Source organism: Anopheles darlingi, chromosome X (genome assembly GCF_943734745.1).
Source record: "Anopheles darlingi chromosome X, idAnoDarlMG_H_01, whole genome shotgun sequence".
In the NCBI taxonomy this organism is placed as follows: Eukaryota; Metazoa; Arthropoda; class Insecta; order Diptera; family Culicidae; genus Anopheles; species Anopheles darlingi.
Window position 1 is genome coordinate 4,617,279 of NC_064873.1, and position 19,743 is coordinate 4,637,021.

At 52.6% G+C, this 19,743-nt stretch overlaps 2 protein-coding genes across 3 annotated transcripts; both read right to left on the reverse strand.

Moving 5' to 3' along the window:
* Positions 1-8,668: 8,668 nt before the first annotated feature.
* LOC125952345 (rab11 family-interacting protein 1) lies at positions 8,669-13,613 on the reverse strand. The gene is made up of 4 exons (XM_049681792.1): positions 12,605-13,613; positions 11,353-11,500; positions 9,629-11,269; positions 8,669-9,501 (listed from the first exon to the last, which is right to left on the reverse strand). Exons 1-4 carry the CDS (start codon positions 12,633-12,635, stop codon positions 9,495-9,497), a joined length of 1,827 nt encoding a protein of 608 aa, XP_049537749.1. The 5' UTR covers positions 12,636-13,613; the 3' UTR covers positions 8,669-9,494.
* A 421-nt stretch (positions 13,614-14,034) lies between these two features.
* On the reverse strand, positions 14,035-19,712 carry LOC125952316 (neutral ceramidase). 2 transcript variants are annotated; one of them, XM_049681745.1, is made up of 4 exons: positions 19,203-19,712; positions 16,440-16,905; positions 14,541-16,366; positions 14,035-14,463 (listed from the first exon to the last, which is right to left on the reverse strand). In XM_049681745.1, the coding sequence occupies exons 2-4, from the start codon at positions 16,611-16,613 to the stop codon at positions 14,286-14,288; spliced, it is 2,178 nt and encodes a 725-aa protein (XP_049537702.1). In that variant the 5' UTR covers positions 16,614-16,905; positions 19,203-19,712; the 3' UTR covers positions 14,035-14,285. The 2 variants fall into 2 exon arrangements, with proteins under 2 accessions (XP_049537702.1, XP_049537712.1); XM_049681755.1 differs by lacking the exon at positions 19,203-19,712 and adding an exon at positions 18,004-18,086.
* Positions 19,713-19,743: the final 31 nt, after the last annotated feature.

Consider the following 19,743-nt stretch of genomic DNA (forward strand, 5'->3'; position numbering starts at 1 on the left):
GTCGCCTATTATTGATGCCACAATCCAAAAAAAAAATCCAGTAGCAGCAGTAGTGGAGGCAGGCTACCAGTGGACCATCGTCTCTCTGCACAAGCACGAGATCCCGGCAGGTCCCATAATTTCGGGGCCCCACCCCGCATTGACAGTCGTCCTCCCTCCCTCCGGTTGATGATGCTGAAAATGGCTGCTGGCAGGCTGGCCCGCGATGTGACGGAATGTTGCGTTGTTATGAACTTACTGTGGAAGCTGTGGAAGTTCTGTACCATTTACTCGACAGACTGTATGTGTGTGTGTGTGTGTGTGTGTGTGTGTGTGTGTGTGTGTGTGTGCGTGTGTGTGTGGTTTGTCTGCCTGTCAACCACTAACGAAACAATTCCGCGCTGGGGGGTTGTGCGACATCTCATCGAGCGGATGCAGCAACCGCTGCTGCTGCTGCAGCTCGACCTCGACGGTGACCTCCTCCCCCTCCCCCACACCCCTTCCTGGGAGAGCTACTACTACCTGGCTGTAGAGCCTGCGGTGCTCGAATTACTTTAAACTTCACAGCAACACAGCACCGCGAGCCACGCAGCGTACCTGCGATGTGTGTGTGTGTGTGTGTGTGTGTGCTCCTTCAGGATATGCGAGAAGTTGTTCTTGTCAAACAAATAACAACACGCGGCGCCTCATTAGTGAGCGCAGCCGGTTTGAAGCAATACGCGCCCTCTCTCTCTCTCTCTCTCTTTCTCTCTCTCTACATCTCTCTTTCTCTCTCTCTCTCTCGCCATTGGCGGCGAGATCGCGCTGCGGGATCAATTTCAGCCAAACTCCGGTTGTCCCTTAATTAAACTTTTATCCCACCGCTGCAGCGGTCGGTCCTGGGTGCACATACGCACATACGTAGAGGGTTTGTGTGTGTTTGTGTGTGTGTGTGTGTAGCGCGTTGCGGCACACAAAAAAAAGGGTTAAAGACAAGAATACCTCGAGAGAGGGTATGCCTCTCGGATCTCCAATTATCTCTGCCTCGCTGGCTGACTGGCATGTGTGTGTGCCGGATATTTTGGTTTTGGTATCGCTAATGAGCGATACGTGCGAGCATCCGCACATCCGCCACCCCATCATCCCTCTACCCCCTTATACTCCCTTAGCCAATTGGCTTCGATTAGACAGCAGTAGCTGGTAGGACACCATTTTCTTTCAACAGAGCGAAGCCGGACCGCTCAATCCCTCGGATCAGGATGGCGGATTGATGCTGCATCATCAATATTAGTCCGCAATTGCTGCTGCTGCTACTGCTGCTGCTGATGGACATGATGGGCTGCGGTACCGCGACTGCAAATAGTTTTGCACAATCGGATGCGCACACACACACACACACACACAGTAATGGGAACCAGGATCAGGCGGGGGGGGCTGATGTTATCGCTTCGGAGCTGCGAGACCCGAGACACCCCAGGGGGTCCCACTTAAACGCTCTCTTGTTTTCATCCCCTCGCACACACACACACGGACACACACACAGATACATATTATTGGCAGTTGTTAGTAGTCCTTGGGCTGATATCTGGGCATCTTCAATCGGGAAAGAAACAACGAAGACGTCGAAGAGGATCTGCATCGAAACCAATCCAAGACTGCGGAGTGAAAGAGACCAAGAGAGAGAGAGTCCTTTCTGGTGGTGGTCGACTCTGGTCGCAAAACACACACGTCGCACGCCTCTCGACTCCTTGGGAAGAGAGAGAGAGAGAGAGTGCTCACGGGAATTAAACCGATCCCGGTGATCCCAACGATCCCGATCTTTCTCTCCCTTTCTCTCTCTTTCTCTCTCTTTCTGCCTCTCTTCTGCGCTAGCGGACCACCCCGTGCGGATCGGCCGGCGCACGGTTGGGGGTACTACCCGCTTAACACCCCTCGTTGTCTCTCTCTGACACCCTCTCGAGATGCTTCTTCTCTCGAGTCGCAAGCCCATTGTCCCGGCCGCTCCGTGGCTAGAGGATTTGCCCATTCGGTCTATTGTGTGTGTGTGTGTGTGTGTGTGTGTGTGTGTGTGTGTGTGTGTGTGTGTGTGTGTGCTACCGTCGGTTTGTTTTTGAAGATGATCGACCAGCAGCAAATTGGGTATGCGTGTGTGTGTGTGTGTGTGTGTGTGTGTGTGTGTGTGTGTGTGGGCACGTAATCGTATCGCGTCATTTCGCCCGAAAAGCCCGGCCGGCCGTTCGCAATTCGCATCCATCCGGTGTTGCCAAGGGATCGCACTAGCGGTGGTGGTGGTGTTTGGATAACTTTTCAAGGGTGCTGCTGCTGCTATGGGCGCGCGACCGCCCGCGATCCCTTTGATGTATATATTTCGGCCGAACGATCGCTCTCGACCGGCTCTCGGGATGCTCTCCCATCCCCCAGCCCCCTGCAACGGCAACGGCAGCAAAACGGGGACGGGGCCGCGTCCAGTAAATGGCGGAACATTTCACGAACGAACGAACAACAACAACCAACCAACCAACGCCGGATCAGTGGCGCGTAACACTAGCAGCAGCAGCAGCAACAGGAGCGCCATTCACCGTACACCTCGTAGTGGCCGTGCGAAACTGAATCCACATGCACACACACACACACACACAGGAGGGCGCGGGCGGTGGAACGGCTTTTGTTTGTTGGTTTTTTTTGTTGTTGCGTTTTTCGATTGTTAAGTTTAATTTTTCCGTTTTGGTTTCGTTTATCTCCGACCGACTGGCGGGAGGAGGTTTCATTTTTGTGCGTGTGTGCGTGCGTGTGTGTGTGTGCGCGCTTGTTTGTTTGTTCGGTCGTTTTGTTTCGCTTGTGACGATTATGATGATTTTTTTTTGTGCAACAATTCAATTGCTGCTGCTGCTGCTGCTGCACTGTGGTTCCCGGTTGTGTTTATTTCGCACCCTCCCTCCTCCACACGATGGACAACTCCCCCCTCAATTCCGTTCAGAACTCCAGAGCCGAGTAGAGCCTAGAAGCTGTGGCGATAGCTTTTCTTTTGTTGTGAGAAGATGTCGCGACAATTTTAATGTCTGTCTGCTAAAAATGCACCCTTAAAACAAGTAAAACACCAAACCAAGACGCCAAACCAATAAAGTGATGCTTTTTCACGATTTGGTCTCAAAAAACTAGTTTTACGTAATTGAAAAAGGACCAAACGTATCAACATAAGAGTTTTTTTTTCCCTAAAATTCGAAAAATTCGGGCTACATGGCAATGTAATATACAGATTAAGTGTAACAAATTTCAGAACAGTTCCCTGCTCCCAGCCCTTATGCTACGATGACGTGCTTCCACGGTTTTGCAAAGCGTTTGCTTTTGAGAAACGCGCTTCAAAGTGGCGAGCGATGCATTAAAGGGGGTTGGACTATGGTTAATGCGGGCACAAAAAAGGCACATTTTTGCTGATTTTTTTGTATGTAAAGAAACCACTCAACTGTATTTTTTTCAAGTGAATGTCACATAAAACTCCATCCTTTCTAGAGTATTTGGTTCTATTTTGGGGAAGATCAATTAAAAACTACTTTCATGGCAACTAATCTAAAAAGGTGAGTTTGTGAAAATGTACTTTTTGCGGTGCCCAATCCGTAGCCACGTCGTCGGGTCATCAGAAATATACAAATCAACATTCTTTTGTTAGATTATAAGTCTATCCAGGTTCCCGTCCCTTCGAGTTTTTGTGGATTCTCCCAGTTTTTGATTTTTGGCAAATTTTTGAAGTGGAAAAAGTTGATGCTATTGCACGATGTTGGCTTCAAAAACGAGATTTACATGATTATTAAAAGAAAAAAAAAGCCATGTTTGACAATCTGCTTTTCAAAAATCAATATCTCTATCAGTTTTGCTTCGATTGATCCAAATTCCATTTACATGAACCTCTTAAAATGATGAGTAGTCATTTAAAAATGTAAAAAAACCTGCAAAAAAATCAAATAAAATACCGAAGTCCCCCTCTTAAGCCATGTGTGTGAAACGCGCGCGCGAAAATCCTGCCATTTGTAACTTTTGCTCCGATTGATCCCAATAATTTGATCCAATGAAACTGTCTTGACAGTTGTACACAGCATTTTCTGCCAAAATCGATAATCGGTTCTGGTCGGAATGATCCAATCGGATCGAAGACAATGCCAGTGTCCTCGTCGTCGTCTTTACCACTACAGATCACCACAGATCACCTTTTACCAATGAATTTAAAATTCCGCAACAAGGCAGCAGCAGCAGCAGCAGCAGCAACAGCAGCAGCGGCAACAACAACAGCAGACGCAACACGATCCGGATATCGTAATCGCACCTGCGACTCTCCGGTGCATCCGCATGCAGCAGCGCGCGGGCTATGGTAATCGATTTTTCACCCGGGGTGGCGATAGTTCCGGCCCGAGCACGCTAAGCGGCCGTCTCGGAAAGTCCTCGAATTATCCTTCGAGCCGTGGCCATTGCTGAAGACAAAAAGGGTGCAGACAGGCAAGCAGGCAGACGGGGCAATCTCCTCCCACTCTCGCTGGCTCTCCTGGGCCTCGGGTGGTTGCGCTTTGCGGTTGTTGCAGCTCGGTGCAGCCCGCTTCTAATCCTATTATGCATCAACCGGGGTACCCCCTGGATGCAATCCCTTTACGCGCAGCTCTCCTACTCCCTTTCTCTCTCGCTCTCTCTCTCTTGCTCTTGCGCCACCTTTTGTCTATCTAATCTGTCGGCGCCACCGAGCTAATTGCTTTGGCCGTTGCCGTTACGCTTTCCAGGCTCGCTTTCTTCCGGGTGGTGCTCCGCATTCCGGTTCCGCATCCATTACCACCCAAGGCATTCTTTGGCAGCTTCACTAATCGCACACACTGGATCTCTATTTGCAGCAAATTCATTAAACGCTCGGCCCGATTATCCCCTTTATCTTGCCCATTTCCTTTATCCTTGCTATCTATCGATCCATCCATCCATTAAGGCAATCTCAGTGTGTTTTTTTTTCGCCGATTTTCCTGAGCTACACATACTCACACAAACACACAGAGCCTATACTGAACGAACTACCGCTGCTGCTGCTGCTGCTGTTGCTGGGGGGGGCAGTTCTACGTAATATCAATCCTTCGGACCTTCGGAGATCTGCTAGGAAGGTCTAGGAAGAGCCTTTTTGGGGGTTGGGGCGTCACCTGTCATTCTCAGCAAACGCAGTAATTCAGGCTTGAGAAGAGAAGGAGAAGCTCCTGAAGGACGCTTTCACTTCTCAGAGCCGCGCTGAGCTTGGAGCTCATCCCCGTTTTGATGGCGGCCATTCCTTGGTACGACCTTGGTACGATCAGAGTCTATAGAGTCTATAGGGCCTGAAGAGCCAGTTTGAAGGATATATATCGATCGATCGATCGATTGGAAAGGATCAAACAACTATATTACCCTGAGCCTATATGCAATCATAGGCCGCAATGCTCTCTACAGTAAGGATCGATCAGGAAGTATAGTGTTAGTATCCCTTTGAACTACCTCGTTCCCCTGGTTCCAGGTCTGGGTCCCGGGAGGGTGGAGCCGCCATGGTATGAAGATATCGCGCGCGCGTCACCTTAATGCTTGGCTTAATTATGAAGAATCGCATCGCAGATGATGTGCGAACCCTTGCTCCATCTCCTTCTATGTGTGTGCGTGTGTGTGTGTGTGTCTGTGATTGAAATTGGAATGTGCCACAGCCACACACCATGTTGTTAGGGGTTTTTGTTTTTGTTGTTTTCGTTGTTTCTGGGGCCTTTTAAACCTCCCCTCTCCCCTCAACCCTTTCCTTGACCACCTTCACCACACAGGCCAGGGGCCACTCCACACACACACAGCACAGAGCACCGAGCGCAACTACATACCGGATCGTCAAACGTAATTGAAACGAATGGTAGCTGCTTTCATCGTCGTTCGTTCCGCCTTTTTCGAAGCGTGTTGTTTTTTTTTTGTATGTTGGGTCGGGGGGAGGGGGTGCGATTTTCCGCGAACCTTGCCACAGAAACCTCACCCATAATCCATTACCCATGCCAACCGCGGTGTCATCGTGTCGACCATGTCATCATGTGTTGTGCATCAGCGTCACGGAAAAAATGACCCGACGAAAAAAAAAAGGTACATACAAAGTAGAAATAATAAAAAAAGCACAGAAAGTTACTGCTACTGTCCGCGCCGGAATCTATATCTATTACGGCCATGGAGGGAAGTGTGAGGGTTTCCATCATTTTTAGTTAGACTAGCCCCCCACCCCCCGTAAGCCTCAGCCTTAGCGAAGCTCCCAGCGTTCAGAGCGATTCCTAACAAGATTCCTGCATCCCCGTTGCCCGGTGGTGGTGTGGGGATGAGATCCAAGGGGTTAGCCGACGCACGACGACGACGTTGGGGGGAAAATCACGAACCCCACGATCGCAATTCGCATCTCACAGCGCCCTAACCTCACAAAATTGGGCAAACACTTTCCTGGGGCTGCTTGGGTGGTGGTCGGTGGTCGGGAAATAAATGTAATTCGCCAATCTGTGAAAGGGTGCAATGGTGGAGGAGTGGCGTGGAGTGGAGTGGTTATGTTCCATTTGAATCGCGGACGGTGGGCAGCGGATTCCGTTCCGTTGTGGATGTCGAGCGCCTTCCATTAGCGCTGGAGCTGCAGCTGTAGGAAATGATGTTGTTGTTGATGTTGATGTTGATGATGATGATGATGATGATGATGAACCGACGATCTGAGCCTACCGGGACCGAGACCGAGACCGGGACCAGCGCTCCATTCATCCATCCATCCATCACACAGCCATCGCGAGTAATCCTTCTGGCCTTGTCGGATGATGTACGACACACCTTGCGTGCTCGGGCATGGGGATGTGTGTGTGTGCGCGCGCGGTACTAGCGACATTTGGGGGAAAAAGTATTCCATTTCAGGCACATACCCGCTGGACCTGGAAAGATTGTTTTTGTTTGTTTGTTTGTTTTGTTTGTTTGTTTTTTGGTTGTTGTTGCCTTGCGGCGTACCGAAATGTATAGAGAGTTTGTTTCTGTTGTTTCCTTGCCGGTTCTGTTCTTCTGTTTGTTATCTAATGTCACTTTTGCGCAACGCCTTTGCCTGTTCTGTTCCTTTGGACATTAGAACCTCATTTGGAACCTCGTTTGTACTGTGCTACTGTGTATGTTAATTGTTTTCCGATCAGTTGCTTTGGATCTTTCGGTGCATCTGGAGCGAATAGCCCGAACCCGGCTAACTAAAAAACACCCCGAAAACCCCAGGGTTCTCACTTTAAAGCCCCCTCCCCCATTGGTGACCCCCTAAAAACCCCCATCGGCGATCCGGTCCGGTGTACCGGCGGACAAAAGTTCGAGGAAGTTCGAGACGGATTTGCGCAAAGCTACCGCCCCCGGGGGAAAGGGCACAAAAACCGCGCTCGGCGCGCTCTAATTATGACCTCATACTAAGGGCTAAGGGAGGGGGTATAGTTTGGGGTGGGGGTCCAATTTTTAATTATCCTTTCAACCGGCGAGCAACCATTCACCGGCACCATTCTCGGATTCGGCCCGTTCGGGTGTGTTCCGTTTGTCGTCGTCGCGTTTTTCGATTTTCTTGTTTTTTTTTGTGCTTTTTGGTGCTTTGGCGAAATTTCTTTGACACCGACACCGCCAGCGGGTCGGTCCAGCAACCGGACCAGCATCCTGCAGGATGATGACATTACACCAAAGTAGGCTCCTGCTGCTGCCGCTGCTGCTGCGTCCAAGGTCCGTGCTCGTCGGGTTAGAACTAATGTCCGAGGCTGCATCTTCCTGTTTCATCCCCAAACCCCGGTCCGCCCGTTTGTCGTTTGGCCTGCGGGTATGTCGGGGGGGTTTTTTTATGAGCCGCGTGTCTCTGCAGCTTGTCCGTCGTTGCAGGATGCATCAAACGCATTCTGCTCGCCCTGGTGCCTGTTCGGAACGGGACGAAATAATCCGAACTGCGGCAGCGATGGAGCTGGAATGGCAAAAAACTAAAAGAGAAAGATAAAAAGAGTGAGAGAGAGTGAGAGAGAGAGAGAGAGAGAGAGAGAGAGAGAGAGAGAGAGAGAGAGAGAGAACCCACCTATACCCTGCTAAAGGGCCGACGAGCGCCGTCGCATCACATTTCTTCATTGGATTTCAACTGGATTTTTGGGGGCGCTCGTTAATTAAGCCATCCAAGCAACCAACCATCCTTCACTCGATGTGTGTGTCACTCGTTAGGAGGTGAATGCATGTTGGTGTGGTGGTGCGAGTTTTTGTTAATTAATGCACATCCATGCGGACGCACACGACACGCGCAAAGGGCATATATCTTTTCCAACGAGCGGCTAACTGTTTGAAAAGTGCAAAAAGAAAAGAAAAAAAAACCGTGACCATCCCGATAAAGGATTAGCGGACGTCCATGAGCGGCTCTGTGCTGCTGTGAGCTTCAATACGCACTGAACGCGCACACACTACTTCCCAGCAAAAAATCTAGACAACACAGCCGGTAAAAAAAAATACAAATTTTGCGCACCTCCGTGTAGTTCCGTCGCATACTAACGTGCACTTATAGCGGATAGGTATGTTTAATAACTAAATTATGCGTTAAAGTGTACAATAGCTTAGTACATCATTTATTTTACCGTTAAATGTTAAAATATTTAGTGTCAGAAGATCGGAATCAAACAACAACAAAAAAACACGCACAGAGCAACATTCCACGCAGGTTTATGTTTGAATTTGTATAACAATCTTTTTTTTATTCAATATTATATAATTTAATCATTATTACAATAAAACGCTGAAGGTAGAATTTTGAATTTTGCAGAAATCGTTTGCAAGTTTTCACAACAACCAAAAAATGGCAGATTTTTGCAAAATTCAAAATTACACCCATCATATCCTAGTTCTCGCCCTCGCCCTTCCATGGTTTGCTCTCTTTTGTATAGAAAAGAGAAGCAGAAAGGGAGGAGGGGGAGGGGGGAGGGACATATACTGTAAATCACTTCCAATAGTTGCCGGTGTATAATTGCTCGATTGTATCAACTTCGATGCCCTAGCTTTGCTCGTATCCTTCTTTCTTGGACGAAAGACTTTCTCTTAATTACACAATAATAATGATAACAATAATATTAGAAGCGCGCTCTAGCCAAGGTGGGTGATGGTCTGTTGATCGAGTGGAGGTACATTTGCAACCATCGTTTCAGCATTCCGATATTTAAACGTAGCATGCCGAACGCTGTTCGCCGAGCGAAAAGTGTGTCCTGGTGCAGAGCGCTGGTCGGGAAGAACACTTTATGTTTATCCTTCCACTGTTGGTTGTTATTCGGAATGTATTTCTTTGGAATTCACATTCAGCTGGCTCGGATGTGTTTGTGAACTGTGTGAATGATCGATGAACGGTGAAAGCGGCTGAAGTTTCATGAATTTTGCATTTGGCGGACTTCCTTCTGGATTCGCTGGAGGAATGATCTGGATTCGATTTCTTTTTAGAAAAACAAAAACGTTGAAACTAACTCTCTAATTGCCGATTGCAAAACCAGGGCTCCCGATAATCCACCGCATCATCCACTGCAGATAGGGAGAGAGAGAGAGAGAGAGAGAGAGAGAGAAAGAGAAAGTGCGAAGGTCAGGTTTATTGTCGCATCTAGTCAGTTCACGTTGCACAGTTACAAACCTAGAGGCTTGAGTCTCGTACCTTTTGGTGGGGTTCGCCTTCTGGTAGGGGTTTTGTAAAATTTTGGGGTGACATTCCATCACTTTGAGCAGGAGGCTGTCCAGGTAGTCCTCCAGTTCCTTTACCTTCTGTTTTTGTGAGTACACCTCATTCTCTAGGCCCTGCACCACCCGTACCATATCCTCGTGCGATTTACCCTCGTACTTGGCGAGCGTTTGGGGTGCGAGGGGCATCGAGGCGGCCGCTGCTGCTGCCGCCGCCTTAGCCGCAGCCCGCTGCCCCAGTTCGGTGCCGACCGTTTCACCACCGATGATGATGCGCTGCTCGTGCCCGAACGGGCTGCCCTGCTTCGAACCGTTCAGCTTCCGCTGCGGGATCACGACGGCCGTCAGATTCTCCAGCGAGTCCGCACGCTGATGGTGGTGGCCATGGTCCTTGATAAGGTGCTTGATTTTTTTTGTAAAACTCTCCTTCTCAGGTTTGATCGTTTCGGGCACCAGCTCGCCCGCCCCCATGCCCCCATGCCGCGATACGTCCTGCCGTGATCCCGCTCGGGGCACCGGTTTCGGGGCGGCCCGGCTCGCCATGCCATCGAGTTCTGGCGAGGTCGGAACCGAACGGGCCTGCGGCTCTGGAGCAGCGAGCGTGGCTGGCTCGCCGACTGCTTCCTGCTGTTGCTGCTGCTGCTGCTGCTGTAGTTCCTCCTGCCTAGCAGCTGACTGCATTACACGGGAGCTTTCCCACGATCGGCGCTTCAGCGAGTCGGTACTACCGATCTCGAGGTGCTTCCCGTACAGCTTCTGCTCCCACTCGTCCATCTTCTCCTTCGCCTGTTGCCGCTGCTTCCCAACCTCCGGCTCGATGATCTCGCCGGTGGTAGCACCGGCCAGCGAATTCGAGGAGCTCGCCTTCGAAATGCCAAACGGGGCGCTAGGTGCGCCCGCCGGCGTAGAGGTGTACGCTAATTCCGTTGCTGGATGCCGTTGGAAGCCGTGGGCCGAGCTGGCCACCGACGGTGACCATTGGCTGACCGAACCAGTCGAGCTTTTGTGCGACAGATTGTCCAACACGAACTCATCCTCGTCCTCGCTGATCACGCCCGGATCGGCGTCACCGAACGTTTGCTTCGTACTACTGCTAGTGCCAGTACGAGCGCCGCCGCCACCACCGCGGCTACCACCCTCACCGCCACCAGTTCCAACAGCACCACCCACCTCTTCGTCCAGCGTTTCGTCTCGGTCTTTGTGGCCACCCTTGCGCCCGAGCCCGGAGATGTGCATCTTGGAGCCGAGCGATTTGGCCAGCTTGCGCAGTCCCTTGCGCTTCTCGATCGCACCGATGCTCAGCAGCGAACCGCCCACGCTCGACGCCAGGTTGCTGATGGAGCTTTTGCTGGCCGTCTTCTTGCTGAGATCCGTCAGCGAGCCCGCCTTCACGGTGAACGAGATGCGCACCTCCAGCTCGCCCCGATCCTTCTCCTTCTTCCGCTCCCGGTCCTTGTCCTTGCTCTCCAGCTTGTACCAGCGCGAACGGGGCCGCTCGTAGATCTCCATTTCGTTCAGTGGCAGCACGACGCGCCCGAGAAACTCATCCATACCGACGCTGTTGTGGTGCAGGGCCGTCAACACCAGCTGCGCCTGATTGCCCTGCGACGGTATTTGCCTATCGCCCGGTCGCGGCCCGGGAGAGAAAGGAAGAGCGTTTGTATTATGACGTGCACGAGTCGGTGATGACGCATTACTTACAGCTCACATTCCTCATTCCAGCTTACCGCCTCAGCCGGTGCCTTCTCCTGCACCGAAGTTTGATATTTCTCTTTTCCGAGGGCAATTATGACGAAGCAATTGTTAGAGCCCTGCTTCCCCTTAATGAGCAGTCCACGGGCACGTTGCACTGTAAAAAAGAAGAAGAAGAAGAAGAAGAAGACGGAAAAGAGAATGAAAGTGGGACGTGGGGGACGTGGGTTGAGTTAAAGCAAATGAGAAAAATCAACAATCCCAAAAAAAAAATCAACAATCCCAGAAGATCATCGAGCGCGCGCGCGGTGGGAATATTCGCGGCCTGTTTGGTGTTGCATTCTGCATTCCTCACGAGCCACCCTACTTCCGACAAGCCTATCACCACCCAGCTAACTATCATGCCCTCCTCCATGCTCCTCCATGATCCACCCACAGAAAGTGAAATAAATATGCGTGCTGCCAACCGAAACCAACCCGACACCCGTACTAGGTTAACGGGTAGGGGGCGGTTGACTGGTTCGCTCGCAATTTTTGTCGGTGTGTGTGGGTGTGTCTGTATTGAGGAAGGTAGGTTGGGGGGGGGAGGGAGAGAACGTCGGAATTCAGATCTTCGCCCAACCCAATCACCGGGCAAACGGATTGCTAGGCTGGCAGCAGCGGGCAGCGAAAGGCTCACTGCGGGGACAAACAAGCTGGAATGTTGGGCCTGTAGGAGAATGTTTCGAAAGGAAGAGGAAGAGGAGGAGTTTGCTAACTAGATGCGGGTGGGAATGGCGGAATCAATTTTTTCTGTTTTCTTTTTTCTTTGCCAAAAATTAAACAGACCATTTCCGCGAGCGCAACGTTGCCTCGGGAGGGGGAGGAGGAGGAGGAGGAGGAGGAGGAGGAGAAGGAAAAGGTTTCGGTCGATGGTCTTCAGGGGGAACACAACGGGGGGTTGTGAGAGCATTCCAGTGCCGCACTGAGGTTGATGATATTCGATGACACAAAACAGTTTCCATTCCATTCGCCCGATAAGTGTGCCACAAAATGGATGCATGTGTGGCTGCCATGGTATCACTGTTTTTTCTTTTTCTCTTCTGTCGACCATCACCAGAGCTGTGAGTCACCACCGTGATGGGCAGCAGTTCCGCGTTGCGATCGCTGCATGTCAACTGTTCTCTTTGGGTTCTGCAGATCGTCGTGATTGCTTTGATTTGAAGCGGGGGCGGCGATCGGTCGATCGGATCGCGGTGTTACCCTCCCACTCCCGGCTTACCTGTCACTTGGATATGCGTTGGACTCCACATTTTGCACGCAGGTTGGTTCCGAAGCGAATTCCAGATGAACAGCTGATGGTGAGCTGAAGGTTGGTGAAGGATGCAGTAGACGAAGAAGATGACGAACGTTGACGCTGCTTCGATGCTCTGGAGGCGCGCACCAAATTCGTTCGCGCGCAACCATACACACACACACGCGCGTGGACACACACACACCCACCCACCCGGACGCACGTACGCACGCGTCAACGAATACAGGTCAGCTTTCTTTCCTGGCTTGGCAGCAACTCGTGGCAACCGCAGGACCGCGACCGCGCGACCGCGTAATTAGTGATGGGCGGCAGAAGCAGCAGCGAAAGCCAACACTTGAAAATGGCCTTTACGCAAATAGTGACCACCTCACGCCCAGCAGAGATCGAAGAACAGCGACAAAGGTGACACACACTCCTTCACCACTATCACCCTGTTTCTCTCTCTCTCTCTTCTCCTCTGTCCCTTTCTCGCTTGCTCAATGAAGTCGTTATCTCTCGACCACACAGTAAATGCAGATTGCTGATCGAAAAAGGGTGCTGGGTGTATTCTCCGGCTAGGCTGTATCGGATTGACTAACGGTAAAAAGTCAGCTCGAGTGCCGAATTATCGCCATTTCGCGGCGCTGCGATGCTGACACGGCAGTTTCCACTGCTGCTGCTGCTGTTGCTGCTACTGAGTTCATTGACCAACGAAAAACGACAAAAACCAATCGCAAAAGCTCTAGCTAGGCAACACACGCGTAACACGATAAGCTGGCACTCTGGCAAAAAGGCACACTTGGAACAGGACGAGGAGGCACTTCTGTCTGTTTCACAATTAACCTTAACCCCTTAACTACACACTACTGCGATACTACTACTCCGGACTCTGGGGAATCTTGCACGACCGTCCGTTTTGTTCACCAGCGATCCAGCACACTTTCCTTTCCTCCCCCCCTTTACCACCTAACAGCAGCCTAACAACCATCATCCGATGACGACCGACCGTGCTGCTGCATGGGTAAGCTGACACCAAACAGTATGCCAAGTGCCCAATATGTTGCTGCAAAAACACCGAGAGACTGAAACCCATGCAGCCGGCGATGTGAAAACCCTCGGCCGCGGCTACAAGTCGAGACAGCGCTGCGACGGTGACTCGAGTACCCACAACCGATTGCCACGTTGTGGTTGCATAATTTTAGGGGTTATTTATTTCAAAATTTACCGGTTATTTAACCGGTGAAATGGGGATCTGGATTGTAGTTGTAATAAACATATTGAACGAAAAAGTTGCATATGTTTTTCGGGCAGTTGTAAAGTTAACTGCACCTATTTAGCTTTCTGGAACGGTGGGAGAGGCGATAGAAGGGATGCACTAGGCAGCGCGAAGCCTAGGGACAAAGAAGCGCATGTCTGGGTCTCTGTGTAGTAGTCGACTTATGTATTTAACAATAAAATTGCCGTCACTAAATGGTCTAAAAATAACATTCACTAACTACTCTACTCATTGACTAGTCTATTTGGTAGGAAAGAAAAAAAGGTGCAGTGCCGTGCCGTCCGCTTCTTCTTCTGCTGCTCTGTCTGCACTCCGCCACACCCACTCATCGGACTGCACCACCATTATCTAGAATGCCGAAGCTAACCAATGTGGCAGCAGTACGCACACGGTTTACGATACCGTGAACGAGTTGGTAATACCCACGTACGGGTACACCCCGCCGAGGATGTAACGGTAGTAACCAAAGTGCCGGATGCGGTAGGTACCGGGGACGGTGGCCGAACCAATCGTCCACTGGAACTCAATATCACTGAACCCGAGAATGGTTGAGGTGCGCTCCCAGCGGAACCTGCAATGGAAAGGGGGGGTGGTGTTGGAGTAAAAAGAGTGTAAGCTTCTCTCCCCCCTCCTCCTTCCGTGCCTTACCTCGTTTCCCAATTCGCATCGGTGGCAACAACAGTCCAGGCACCGACCGCCTCGTCACCGTCCGCCGCTCCATCGCCGCTTAGCCGCTCGACGGTGAAGTAGCTCTTGTCGTGCATCAGATTGTTGCGCGGATTGCCAGCGATAAAGACGGTCGACACGGTTTCGCCTCGCCCGTACTCCGCCAACGGTTGCAGCTTCACCTCGCCAAAGTCTTTGCCGAGCGGGTGCGAATCGAAGATGACGCCCGTCGTGAGCGATATCTGCTTATCGTCCTCGTACGGTGGCGTCGGTCCCGGTTCGAGCGTCCCATTCGGTACGATCGCCCCAGCAACCAACCGACCGTACTGCTCGAGATAGATCGTCAGCGTGTGGGGACCGTACAGTGTGGACGCACCCTCATACCGCTGTATCTCGTACTCTTCCGGCGTGGTCACGTAGCTGCTGTACATGTTCGATAGGCCGGCCACGACGACCTGCAGCTCGCGTCCTCCGGCTGCCACCGAAGCCCGCGATACGGCTGCCCGCAGGCGGCGCCCGGCCATCGTCGTGAATTCACCCGGTACGGCGGCGATCGCAAAATCGCCCACCGTCACCACCTGCGTCGGTACGATCTTCGGCTGCCAGTCGTACGGGAAGCGGGCCCGACCCGTCGCCAGCAGGATCGGTTTCGGTGCCTGGCACTCCTTGTCGTCCGGCGTCGGTTCGGCGATGAAATCGCGCACCGCATTCCACAGCACGTTGTCCGTGATCGTGCCCTGCTGGAAATCGAATGCTCCCGGACCATCGGTCGTACCGGCGGCAAAACTGTAACCCATGGCCGGGAGACAACCGCGGACGCGCTCGGTACGCTGTGTGGCCGGATCATGGTAGGACGCCTCGGCCACCGTCATATCGATGTACTGGTGCGCGTACCCGATCGGGCCGGTTATTTCGCGCCCGTTGCGGGCCGCCAGCAGATCGGATGCGGCCCGGTAAAGCCGGTCGGCGATCAGGGCCGTACTCTCGTACATGTCGTTGCCAGGCCCGGATGCAAAGCAGGCACCGGCACCGCTCGGGCACGACGAGGTCAGCACGTCGCACGGTAGGCCCGTCTTCTCGCATTTCGGACCGCGTATGTTGGGCGACGAGTCGCCCAGGTTACTGGACGCGAACACACCGACAAACTCGCCCTTTCCCACCAACGCACCGGCGTTCTGTTCCTGTTCGAGCAGGAGCGACGCGTATCCGACGTTATCGCTCGATACCAGCCGGTTCGTGTTGTTCATCGAGGTCGGATGGACGGCGAACCAGTTGATCGCACCGAGCACCACGCTCTCATCCCGTGCGCTCACCAGCTGCAGCTGCACCAAACCCTTGTCCACGTTGTGCCGATACTGGGCACGCTCCTCCGGTGGATTGTTCTCGTAGGCGCTCGGGCTCCGGTTGATGTTCGCCTCCAGTACCTCGGTTTCGGCCACGTACAACCGCGCCTCGACCATGTTGTTGTGTGCCCGGATGATGCTCTGGGCGATACCGTGCACGAGCGCGTTAAACGTTTCCGCTACGAAGCCGAGCGAGGTGAGATCGTACAGCAGATACATCAGGAAACCACCCGGTGTCGAGTGGGTGTGCGAACCGCTGATCACGACGTTCGCCTGCGTGTACAGCGTACCGTACTTCTTCTGCAGCACCGCCACAACATCCCGCTTCACGGCGTGCCCCATCATACCGGCGTCGACGCTCACGAACACGAACCGTCCGCCGCTACCATCGTCCACGATGTACGAGCGGGCGTACTGGCGCAGATGGATACCGGTGCCTCGCTGCGTTATCTGGGCATAGCCCATCTGTCACCGGGGAAGAGAGCGAAAACGGAAGGGATTAAACCCGAATCGTTGGTGCGCTGATTTTGGGACTTACGAAAGTGATCTCCACCGAAGGGCCAGTACAGTCGGCTCGGCCAACTCCCACCTTGTAGTTTGCGGCGGCGGCGGTCCCGATGCGAACCAGCACCACCGCAACCAGTACCAGCTGCAGCAGGCATTGCGCCCGGCCGGCCGACCGGCTCCGCAGCCCTGCACCGCACCACCACATGATCGCCTTTTTTCTTTCCTTCGCGCGATCGATCCTGTTTGATTGACGCGCGTTGACACCGGACGGTTAATGCCGGAGGATGCTGGTTGATAGATGTGTGTCTGTGTGTGTGTGTCTAGGATCCGCGCAGAAGAATGGTGATGATGATAGCGAGCGCAGCAACGTCGTCTGTCGCTGTCTGCATACTGCCAGCGGCCTACGGATCCGCACACTACCCGGTTCGGTTCTCGAGTTCGAGCTGCTCGCTCGCCACTCACTGACGGACGACAAAGGGCCGACTGCTTCGTGTTCTCTAGTGGGTAGGAGAGAGTAAGAAAGAGAGGGGAAGAGAGAGGGAGAGAGCGAGAGAGAGAGTGAGAAAAGGACAAAGAAATGCTGGATGGATGAGATTGCTTTGTGTGTTGCAGATTTTGAGATTGCAACCGCAACGGCGCGCACGGAGAGCTTTGTCATTTCCTGTTTGATCGATTCGCGCGCGTCAATTGTCACCGCTGCTGAAACAGGAAATACCGTGCACCGTGCAACCGTGTCTGTGAGTGTGTCTATCTGGTTCCAGTGGTTGTGTGGCGTGCTGTCGGATTGCAGCTCGACGAACGCTCGATGATCTACAATTGCTCTTAACAGTTGCGTGTTTTTGGGGTGCAGGAGCAGAGCTAAGTTCCCTCTTTAACGCCGCGGGTCCTGATCCTAGGGAACCGGGACGCCCTGAACAGGAGAATAATCCCCTTCGAAAAAAAATAAAAACCGACCGATCGACCGACCGACAAACCGGTCAACGAAACGGCCCGTACCCGTGCACCCTTTCATCACATGAAAGGCCCCCCCCCCCCCCAAAACCGTGCACCCTCTTCCCTCTTCCTCTAGCGCCGCGCTTGATCACAGGCCACAGGGTTGCCAGCCTCTCAACTCAATCCCAGGCCCCCGAGACCCAAAACAACCCGCCCAAAAACCAGTAACTACGTTATCGATGACGTAACGCGTTCGAGAGCCGATCTCTTGGGGGGGAGGGGAGGGGGGTCGTTACGGCACACCGTTCGATGACAAGCACACACGCACACACACACGAACACATGCAGAGGCGCGCAGAGAGGTGGGATCGGAACAACAACAAAACAAAAACCCTGCAAAAGCAGAAGAGCAATAGCGCGATGATTCACCACCACCACAATGATGATGATTGTTTAGTTACTCCAGCAAGTTCCATAGCATGCTCGGAACAGATCCTAGCCCCTGGCCTTGGACCAGCGAGACTGAAGACCACCCACGACTTCGTACCTTCAATTTCCGGTCGGGGGATGATCGACCGGAAGGAAACCCCCCGACTGATCGGTGGATCAATCGATTTCCGATCTATATTCGCTCACCCTTCTCGCCGCCTTGCCCCGCTTACCTGGAACAACTTTGGTGCCGCTGAACGGCCTTTGCGATACACACACCCTTGGGTTTGGGCCAACAATCGGTTCTGAGCAGAAGGGTGATCTGTCTTCGCCCTAATATATCCGACATCCGCCAATTGGATTGTTCCACCTCCTCCTCCTCCTATCCTGCCGGATTGTTATCAGATAAGTGGGTTATTTCATCCCCTCCCTCCCCCCTTCCCCGGGGGTGGAGTTGTGAACAAGTGGTTCGCATCGCACTCTGTACAGTGACATCCGATCCAGGGTTTCCGTGGATCGTGTAGTACACCACGCCATGTCAAGTGGTTGATCAGTGGCCGATTAGTGTTGCTAGCAACCACGATACACAGTGTGAAGGGGGGGTGCTCATTACTAGGCTCCCTGCCGCGCCACACATCCACCGTGTCCACGTCTACGATCGCAAACTTTAATTGCAAACGTAGCCCCGCGATAGCCCCGGCAGCAGGTTACCAGGAAGATCCCATCGTGTCGTAGCATCTGCATCCGCGATCTGCGGTCGCGGTTTAGGACCGCATCATTTTTGGGCCGCATCGCGCCGAGGCTCGACGGCCGGTTACGCCAATAGACGACACACAAATGAAGACGTGCTGTTGGTGTGGTGTGGTGTCCACACACCATTGCAGGCCTGGCCTTGGCCGATTGGATGTACGATCCGCTGTGGTGGTAGTTTTGGGGGAGGAGAATGCGCGTGCGTGCCTGTCCCTGGTACGTGCTTTGCCTGGTAGTGTTATTGCATTGATCTCAATACCCGTGAGGACATTAGCATGGCTTTTCGCCGCTCGTTTCTGACCCGAGAGGCGCCCATGCGCACCTGGTTGGCTGTGTGGTTGGTGGTATGCTTCGCTCCGATCAGCTAAACAAACGAAAGTAGCAACAGCAGCAGAAGCTTGTTTGCTGGACTGGACGTGGCGCCGACCCTTTCTTGAGACGGATTGTTTGTCTCGCTCCCTAGAAATCCCCATCCCCAACTCCACGAGTCAGATAGGGTGTCATCGATCCTACTGCTGCTGATGGTGCTTCTTCATGCTGGCCATGATTGGCCTGGCCTTATCGCGCAATGATAATTTACCCGACCCGGCCCAAAAGGGAAATGGATTGCTGTCTGGTTGGTTGCTTGATTGGTTGGTTGGTTGGTTCAGTATTATCAGCAGTATGCTCGTGATTTCCTTACCTTCGCTTACATCCTAGAACGTTGTCAGCTCTAGAGAGGGCGAGTGGCGCTTCGCTTTGGCTTCTGGTCGGTTGGCTGGCTGGCTGGCTGGCTCTGTTTGTTGCAACTGGATCGGGAATCTAATGCCGGTGCTCCTGCCGAGAGGAACAATGTAAGCGGGAGTCCGGAGCCAAAATCCCGACCAGTCGGTGCCGGTAGGTCAGTCAATCTCGGAAGACAACAAACACGGATAATGCGGATTCACAATGTTATCATAAAACTGACAAACATAACACATACGCATACACAGGCGAGCGCGCGCGCGCGCGCGCGAGATTGCTGTTATTCGCACGAGTATCTTGAACAACTACTGTGCATATATGCTCTAAACCGGGAGCGCGCAGCAAACTCGCAGTAGTAGTGGCGCAGCAGCAGCAGCAGCAGACGAAATAAATGCTACACCTCCTCACTGGCACACACTGACGACGCTCCTGACACTTGTCAGCTGTCGTGGCTCGTGGTTAAATCGAGCGGAGAGCAACAGCAGCAGCAGCAGTAGCAG

Excerpts from the sequence above, each read along its gene's own strand:
- LOC125952345 (XM_049681792.1), bottom strand. The coding sequence starts at position 12,635 with ATGTGGAGTCCAACGCATATCCAAGTGACAG. Across the intron at positions 11,501-12,604 it reads AACGCATATCCAAGTGACAG|TGCAACGTGCCCGTGGACTG; the intron begins GTAAGCCGGGAG and ends TCTTTTTTACAG. Across the intron at positions 11,270-11,352 it reads TGGAATGAGGAATGTGAGCT|GCAAATACCGTCGCAGGGCA; the intron begins GTAAGTAATGCG and ends ACCGGGCGATAG.
- LOC125952316 (XM_049681745.1), bottom strand. The coding sequence starts at position 16,613 with ATGTGGTGGTGCGGTGCAGGGCTGCGGAGCCGGTCGGCCGGCCGGGCG. Across the intron at positions 16,367-16,439 it reads CTTCGGTGGAGATCACTTTC|ATGGGCTATGCCCAGATAAC; the intron begins GTAAGTCCCAAA and ends CCCCGGTGACAG. Across the intron at positions 14,464-14,540 it reads GATGCGAATTGGGAAACGAG|GTTCCGCTGGGAGCGCACCT; the intron begins GTAAGGCACGGA and ends TTTCCATTGCAG.